General features: G+C 28.0%; 7 protein-coding genes across 7 annotated transcripts; 2 read left to right on the top strand and 5 right to left on the bottom strand.

The window, feature by feature from the left end:
• Window positions 1-101: 101 nt before the first annotated feature.
• AAJ76_2000051261 (hypothetical protein) lies at window positions 102-449 on the bottom strand (the record flags this gene model as incomplete). The annotated part of the gene is made up of 1 exon (XM_024474408.1): window positions 102-449. One exon carries the CDS (start codon window positions 447-449, stop codon window positions 102-104), a length of 348 nt encoding a protein of 115 aa, XP_024331221.1.
• A 934-nt stretch (window positions 450-1383) lies between these two features.
• AAJ76_2000052597 (putative transposase-like protein) lies at window positions 1384-1785 on the bottom strand (the record flags this gene model as incomplete). Its single annotated transcript, XM_024474409.1, has 1 exon — window positions 1384-1785. The coding sequence occupies one exon, from the start codon at window positions 1783-1785 to the stop codon at window positions 1384-1386; it is 402 nt and encodes a 133-aa protein (XP_024331222.1).
• Window positions 1786-1864: 79 nt separating this feature from the next.
• AAJ76_2000052823 (hypothetical protein) lies at window positions 1865-2011 on the bottom strand (the record flags this gene model as incomplete). The annotated part of the gene is made up of 1 exon (XM_024474410.1): window positions 1865-2011. The coding sequence occupies one exon, from the start codon at window positions 2009-2011 to the stop codon at window positions 1865-1867; it is 147 nt and encodes a 48-aa protein (XP_024331223.1).
• A 266-nt stretch (window positions 2012-2277) lies between these two features.
• AAJ76_2000053090 (hypothetical protein) lies at window positions 2278-2403 on the top strand (the record flags this gene model as incomplete). The annotated part of the gene is made up of 1 exon (XM_024474411.1): window positions 2278-2403. One exon carries the CDS (start codon window positions 2278-2280, stop codon window positions 2401-2403), a length of 126 nt encoding a protein of 41 aa, XP_024331224.1.
• Window positions 2404-2531: 128 nt separating this feature from the next.
• Window positions 2532-2663, top strand: AAJ76_2000053344 (hypothetical protein; the record flags this gene model as incomplete). The annotated part of the gene is made up of 1 exon (XM_024474412.1): window positions 2532-2663. The coding sequence occupies one exon, from the start codon at window positions 2532-2534 to the stop codon at window positions 2661-2663; it is 132 nt and encodes a 43-aa protein (XP_024331225.1).
• A 988-nt stretch (window positions 2664-3651) lies between these two features.
• Window positions 3652-3789, bottom strand: AAJ76_2000054601 (hypothetical protein; the record flags this gene model as incomplete). Its single annotated transcript, XM_024474413.1, has 1 exon — window positions 3652-3789. The coding sequence occupies one exon, from the start codon at window positions 3787-3789 to the stop codon at window positions 3652-3654; it is 138 nt and encodes a 45-aa protein (XP_024331226.1).
• Window positions 3790-7388: 3599 nt separating this feature from the next.
• On the bottom strand, window positions 7389-7574 carry AAJ76_2000058386 (hypothetical protein; the record flags this gene model as incomplete). The annotated part of the gene is made up of 1 exon (XM_024474414.1): window positions 7389-7574. The coding sequence occupies one exon, from the start codon at window positions 7572-7574 to the stop codon at window positions 7389-7391; it is 186 nt and encodes a 61-aa protein (XP_024331227.1).
• Window positions 7575-8323: the final 749 nt, after the last annotated feature.

Raw genomic sequence — 8323 nt, forward strand, 5'->3', positions numbered from 1 at the left:
AAGAATAAAGATAGTGCTAAAACTTCGTTAAAACGAGATGGTGTAATTTAGTAAATAAACTTTAAGGCTTATAAAAAACTAAATTTACAAAGAAAATAACTCTAATATAAAGGAATTAAAAGCAAAAGGCTTGTCAAAAAAAGTGCTAAAAGTATGTATACCATAACGATACAACATTTTCTCCATAAAGTCTTTGTCAATGTATGCACTTTTTTATTTTTCTCTGTTTTATCTTGAGACAACAAATTATCATCAATAGTATCATCCTTTTTATGTCTACAAGACAAAGAAGTCTCCGATGTTTCTACACTTGATGCCAAAATAAAATCACTGCACTTGAAAGGTGCCAAAAAGATGACGGTTTTTACAAGAACTGCAAAACAGTAGCCAACAAAAATCAAAATTAACATATTCTTCTTCTGGAGTACATTAAATTTACAGTTTTTCATATATGGGGTTTAAAAAAATTATTTTTATACTTTAAATTAAAAAACGTTATAAATTAATAGTAAATAACCAAAAAGAACAAAAATGATAAAATGCAATTATTTACATATTAAGACAAAAAAAATCAAAAAAAAGTATTTATTTAATTTAAATAAATTATTTTAAAACTTTATTTTAGATTTTTTTCTAAAAATTCTTAATTAAAAAACATATGTTCATAAAACCATTTTTTTTGTAAATATTTAATTGAAATGCTTTTAAAATATAAACTTTGGCAAATAAAAGATATACTATTTAAGGTTAGTTAAATTATATAATGTAGTAAAGTAAAAATTATTAAAAAATCAATAAAGAACTATTTGAGTAAATCTTTTTTAATTAAAAAATTGATAAATTAAAACAAATAATGATAACAACTTAAATATTTTAATTTGTTCTATTCTAATGGGTTATAAAATAATCACGTGGTAAATATATAACACAATAAAATACATTGAGTATTTAAGCTATAATAGTATATGTCATAACAAAAAAAATAACTTATTATTTTATAAGATAGAATAAAAAGGCTAAAGCCGGCCTTTTCGGTATTTTTGATACTTCCAAAATTTGAAATTTTTTAACCCCAATTATTCAGTTTTAAAATTAATGCACAATAAACAAAAGAATAATAAGTAAATAGATAAAAAATTAATAAATTTACAAATAAACAAATATACACATCATTTATAAATAAATATTAATGAGATAATTTTAATAAGATCTCTGGACTGTTGCTCCCTTCGTTTCTTTTTAATATAAATCTTAATAAGTATATATCAATTAATTTCCATGTTCTGCTTCTTATTGAAATTGTTCTTTTTATTCCACTCCAATTACCTTCTATGGTATTGGTATGCGTGCTAGTTTGCTTGTCAACAAAATGTTTTGAGTAGTTTACAGTTTGATTTTTAAAAATTCTTTGGAAAGATTTGAATAGCCTTTCCAGCAATCACTATAAATAGTCGTTTCTTTTTTAATGTATTTTTTACAAAACGTCGTTAAAGTAAAGCTGTCTATTTTTTCTACGTGTCTTAGCACGATTCTTTTGTCAATTCTTTCGACGGCGCCCACAACCCAAACGCCTTCTACTCTGTGGCCTCTGTTGTATTTTCTCCTGCCAAATTTACTTTCGTCAATTTCAACTATCGCATTATTTCCACCAATTTTATCAAACTTATTTAAATATAAGTCTAATCCACCTAGTAATCGTAGATTATTGCAGATTTCAAAGACCGAAGATCTATGAATTCCTGCAATGCTGGCGATAAGATTGCAAGGAACATTCTCAATCCACATATCTATTACTTTTATTAAAGTAATAATAGGAAGTGGCGAGTTTTCAAAGATTGTTTCTTTATAGCAAGTGAACTTACACTTACATGCAGGAAAAGAACAGACAACCCCATTTTTCCTTAAGTTTACATGTATTTGAACCGCATTTATAACATTTTCGATTGTTATAATGGTTATTGACTTCACTTGCAAATTTTTGGTACTCTTCTTCCTCTTTGAGTTTTATCATTTTAGGGGTTAAAAAATTTTAAATTTTGAAAATATCAAAAAATACCGGTCTGCCCGATTTAGTCCTCTCCCTTCTTTATACTATTCAAAGAATATGTTTGCCTAGTACGATTATTTAGATCAATGGGCTGCATATAGGGATATTACAGGCTTGTCTTTTCAACATTATACAGTAAACTATTCCTTAAATTTTGTTAATCCTGATAATGGTGTCCAAACGCAACATATTGAATTGTATTGTAATAAGAATTAATTTATATTAAAAAAATGAAAGGCGTTAAAAAGGAAAACTTAAATTCATATCATGCTAAATATATGTGGCGTGAAAGATTTAGAAATAACGAGTTTTATAAAAATTTAGAATGTTTGACTGAAATGAATGAAAATGATTAAATTTCTTTATTATTTTTTTATATTTTTTTCTAGGTGTAAATAACCACAGTATCAACTTTCTGAAGAAAATAACCGTACCAATCCGTAGATGGCATCCATACAAATAACATAGAAGGATTTGGGGTCATATGAATAGACTGGGTCTTCTAGCGCAAACTGCCTACCATAATTTTTCTCTAAAAATAAGAAATAAAAAATTAAATAACGAAAAAAATAAGCTCTGCATTAAAAAGGGTCTGCAAGTAGGCAGCTTGCGCTAGAAAAGCAAAGTTGTTTAAATTAAAAATTAAGCAATTTTGTCGCATATGTCTTTTTTTCCTATTTTACCTACAACACCAATCTTCATTTGAGATTAAACTCTTTTAAAATTTAACCCCCAAATGAAGATTGGTATTATAGATAAAATTAATTTTTATGCTTTGTGGTGCCCAAAAGTGGTATGGGCAAAATTTTTTTAACCCCCAAATTTCGATTTTCCTAAAAAGTAACTGGTCTAAAGATCTTTTGAAAATATGATGTGTTTATAAAAAACTTAAAAATTAGTTTAAATAAAACTTAAATAAATAATTTTAATAAATATTTTAATCTTTTCTTTCATTCCTTTTTACCTTTAATCTAAAAAGATATATATCAATTAATTTATTAGTTCTACATCTCACGGGAATGGTTTTCTTAATACCATTTCTATTACCTTTAATTGTATTGGTATGTGTATTTGTTTCCTTATTTATAATCTGCTTAGAAAGGTTAAAAGTTCTATGCTCTTAAAAAAATTGGCTAGCTAGACATAACCTTTCCAACAATCACTAAATATAATTGATTGTCTACTAATATATTTTCTACAGAATAAAGTAAGGGTACAACTGTCACGCTTGTCGACATTTGCCAGAATAATTCTTCCAAACAATCTTTCTACTGCCCCTACTACCCAAACACCGCCTACTCTATGGCCTTTGCGGTGTTTTCTTTTCCCAAATCTGCTTTCATCAACCTCAACTATGCTATCTTTGCCACCGATTTTAGTAAATTTGTTTAAATATCTGTGAAAAAACTCCTAAGTCTCTTAATTTGAAGCATAAATCACAAATCTAAAAAAGCCGAACGGTGAACATTAGATATTCTAAAAAGTAAACTAAAAGGCACCCCTTCAAACCACAAATCTAAAATTTTGACAACGGTGATAATTGGGTGACGAGCGTTTTCGCAAATCGTGCCTTTAAATATTGAAAACCTATACCTACACAAAGATTATTTACATATGACAAAGTGTTCCCGCTTTACTTCTTTGGTTTCATAACCACATTTAATGCAAAATGTATTTAAATAAAAGTTTATAACAATATCAGTTATTTCTTTGTATTCTTCTTCTTCTTTCAATTCAAACATTTTAGGGGTTAAAAAAAAAATTGCCAATACCACTTTTGGGCACCCCAAAGCAAATTAAACCTTTTAAATATATAAGATTAGGTAAGTAGGCTAGCGAAGAAAAAAAAACTATAAATTAATGTTTCCACTTTTTAAAAGTTCTCTCGATTTATATAAAAAAACCTAGTAGTTTGTGTATAATAATTTTCATACCACACTTTTACAATGAACAAATAATTTGTTTTATTAATTTAAAACATCACATATATTAGTGATTTAATTTAGATATTAGTTCATATATTAAAACAATTATGTTTATAGATTAACTATAAATATAAATAAAAAAATTAATTAAAAGATGTACGAGTCCACGTAACTTTAATAATCAAAAGCCTTCAACCATCCGTAAATTATACACAAAAAATCACTTATCATAAAAACTCCCGGTATTCGGAAATCTACAGGTCTTCCTGTAGCATTATTGAATGATTTCTTGTCATAGGCACAATTCCTGGCAAGCACGCCAGTTTGCTTTACTTGGCGTTTTTGCCTACATTTTTTTACCTTGTATTAATGCCTTAAAAATATTTTTTATATTTTCTTGCCCTTCTTTTTAAAAGAAAAACAAATGTAGGCAAATTCGCTTAGAAGACTCTGATTCCACATGCATTCTAAATTATAAGTATAGATATTGAAATCATTTGGATCAACAAAATTGAGGAATAATTTACTTTGGAATGTTGATATGTAGAGCTGTGATATAATATCGTATAAGCACTCCATTTATTGGAAATAATTTTTGATCCGGGGTTTATTCTCCTTATAACGACCTCCACCAATGTTTTCCGTGTTCTATTTATAACGGGTTCAAGAAAACACCTGCGCGTTTGTCTTTCTGTGCCACCAAAAACATATACTGGTTCACCTATTCGTCCTCTGTTAGAAGTTTGTTTACAAAATAGGGATTCATTTATTTTAACATTAATTGTACGTTCTTCACCATCAATTCTTCCTATAATATTCGAATTAAATAAACATTTTTCAGCCACCACGTCTCTAAAATATTCGCACCACGCAGAAACCGAGTCAGTACCAATACCAAGTTATTTGACTATTGTCTTCTGTGGGCAAATTTCGGCCAAAAAATAAATCATAAACAAGACAGGAAAGCGCAAAATTTTTAAATAAATAGCTATTGTTTACAGATCGGTTTCGATTACATGTGTCATTGCTACGATATTGTCACCAATAATTATCAACCTTACTTTTTTTAATTTCATTGCAACGCCACAACTGCAAATTTGCATATTTTTGATTAATCGCAAAACAGCAAGCTTATTCAATACATCGCAAACCGCTCTTTATTGCAAATTGTATATAATTTCCTTGCAAAAAACTTCATTTCGAAAATTTCGGCTAAATTATTAATATCATCAGAAATGATTGTATTTGTTTCTTATCATGACATTTTTTAGGGGGTTCAAAATTTTTTAAAAGTGTCCTCTAGTCTAAAATATCCTTGTATGGATATAACTACGATGAAAATTTTAGTAATTTAGAAAAATAAAATTAATTTATTAAATTTGTACTTCTTCTCATTTATGCAGCATTTAAAAAAAAGCGCTTAAAAAATTTTAATTTAAGGATAGTTAAAATTCTGTCGATTATTGGATGCATTAAGCCAACCTCCTTTACTTTTGTCTAAGTTAATGTTAAAGGCGAATTCAAATCATCGGTTGTTTTTGGTTTGGTTTCTCTATCATCTATTAATTAAAAAGATTTATCCTTACACCTTTATTTATTTTATAGTTGTTTTTTTTCTCATACGACGAATATTTTTTGCATTTATGTATTTGTTTTTTTCTAGCAAATGGGAAACTAGGTGTCTTTTAGACAAAGAGAAGCCAGATCCAAAAAATCTTTTATTTATGATTAATATATTAACATAAATTGAATTGATTTCTGTATTATGTTGTTTAACGAATCATATTTTTCGAGTCCTGTTATCAATTGTGTATTTGATCTTTTAACTAAGGTTATCAAACTTTTTAAATCCAATTCGCTTTGTTTGTATTTACTCAAAAGTTTCGCACAATGGGTTTTAATACAATGTAAGTAGTATATTACTACTTTACTTTAATTTTTAGATTTCTTCTCGTTTACATTATTATTTATTTGAACATTAAATAAAATACTATTTTTGGTTTTTTCCTTTATCTTCACACTGCCATTTTTTTGTAAGCATTATAAAAATATTAATTAATTCGGGGCCGATTTTTAGCAAAAAACTGTAAATATTAAATATCGTATTTACCTGTTGATCATATATTGTATTTATACCATTAATCTCTAAGTGGTAAATTTGATAATATGATAAAATCAAAACATTAATATTTTTCTGTTTAAAAGTGTTGTTTTCCGTGTAGGCATATTACTCCTTAAACATATCATTTTAGTTTTAATGTATTAATAGATAGGTACCATCATTTCAAGATGTATTTATGTAAGAATATTCTGCTGCATAGTTTTGCAAACTATTGTAATCTTTAAAATATATTGTGTCATCTATCAATTGATTAATTGTAGATTTTCTTTCACATTTACTAGTAATAAATTTATTTTGTGCAACTACATAGCAAAAAAGTGGGTAGATCTTGCTTTCAGTTTGGTTTTCCTTTTTACTCCAATTTTAAATGTAAATTATCATCATAAAAATTTATTATATTGTAATAAAATAGGCAGTTCTACATTTTCTTGCTTGTGCTAACTGCCAAAAAATTCTATGAGATAAGTAGATTGTTTTTCGACAAAAATGCCTTTTCGTTTTCTTTAGGAGTATTTCGACCTTAACCACAATCTTCTATATTTTGTGTATGTACAGAAAAATAGTTGGGATTTACAAAATTAACGCTGTGGTTTGCTGTATCATGATAAAAATTTGGCATATTTGATAATGCACGCGCATATGCTTTCCACTTCCCGGTTATAATTTTTGTTACTGGATTTACATTTTCAATAATAAAATTCATCATAGTAAAATGCTTTCTATTTGAAATTGGACAATAAATTATCTAGTAGCTCTTCGCTCTATCCCTCCCACGAACCACTGTCAATGGGTCTTCTAAGCGAATTTGTCTACATTTTTAAAAAATTTGAAGAAGGGTAAAAAAATAAAATAATTGTTTATTCATTTAATTTAAAAAATATTGTAAAATTCTTCGCTTCATTTATTCATCACATATCCCAATTTAAATATATATTAAATCGGCCAGTTGTCAATGTGGTCTCTTCGCGCGTCGTTTTCTTTCCTCATCGTGCTTTTCATGAGACCCCCAAAACCCTTTACATTATTAGTATGAGTTCCATCAGCGGCTCTAAACCAAACAAAATGATTTACAAACAATGTTGGTGGACTAAATTTCTAATAACAGACGGATATGATACATAGCCATCCGTGTGCAATACATTCCCGCTTCTGACAAAAGAACGAATTGTAGCTGTTAAAGATAGTATTGAACAATCAATGACACGGATAAAAAAAAAGTTCTTTTTTTCAGTTCGTTCAACACCTCCTACAACCAATATAATGTCCATAGTATTGTCCGCGCCAGTAGGATTTCTTATAATCCCACGCCGTGAAAGCACATTTTCATCCACTTCGACAATGGTACCAGGACCACCACAAGCAACTGGCCTTGTTTCAAGTACATGCCTACCACATTAATTAAAAGGCTTTTGTATTTAGCAATTTCAACGGCTGAAATGTTTAGGAAATGATAAATTTGAAAGTAATTGCAACCCAACATCAATATATATATATATATCAATTAAACCTTTTTTAGTTAAAGAAAGATTGAATGAAAAAACAAATGCCGCCTCTGGCACCTACGCTTTGTACACCTATATATAATTTTAGGCTTGGTTCAAAAATTACCTGTTGATTTTTAACCTTTAATATGAAAAAAAATTGTCAAAAAACATTATGTAAAGCAATAAAAATAGAGAAAAGGTTGCTCTTGATGGTTATTTCTACAACTTCAAAGAGCACAGTATCGGTAAGCTTGTTTGGAGTTACAATAAGGGTGGATGTAAATCTTACCTTAAAACATCTTTAGATTTAGAAGAACTTACAGATCATAATCATCAAAAAGATGATGAAAAAATTTCTCGTTTTATTCTTAAGGCAGGAATTAAAAATAAAGCATTGAGACTTTAGAATCATTGCAAAAAGTTATATCAAATTTAATTGCGCCATCGTGGCAAATGGCGTCATTTAATCCAAAAAGCATGAATATGTATGTTAATATGCTTAGACGGAAAAATAATTACACCTTTAATATTAACTATGATTTTCCAATTGAATTAACAGTTACAAAAAAAGCTAAGAAGTTATTGTTTTTGATTCTGGTATAGAAGATGCTAACAGAATAGTAGTGTTTACAAAAGAGGAGAATTTAGAACATTTTATAGATTGTAAAACTGTGATCTGTGACGGAACTTTTAAGTCTTCACCGTCAAATTTTGAACAACTTTTTACTTTGCAATGTTAATGTAC

This window comes from Vairimorpha ceranae (assembly GCF_000988165.1).
Source record: "Vairimorpha ceranae strain PA08 1199 chromosome Unknown NODE_20, whole genome shotgun sequence".
Taxonomy (NCBI): domain Eukaryota; kingdom Fungi; phylum Microsporidia; family Nosematidae; genus Vairimorpha; species Vairimorpha ceranae.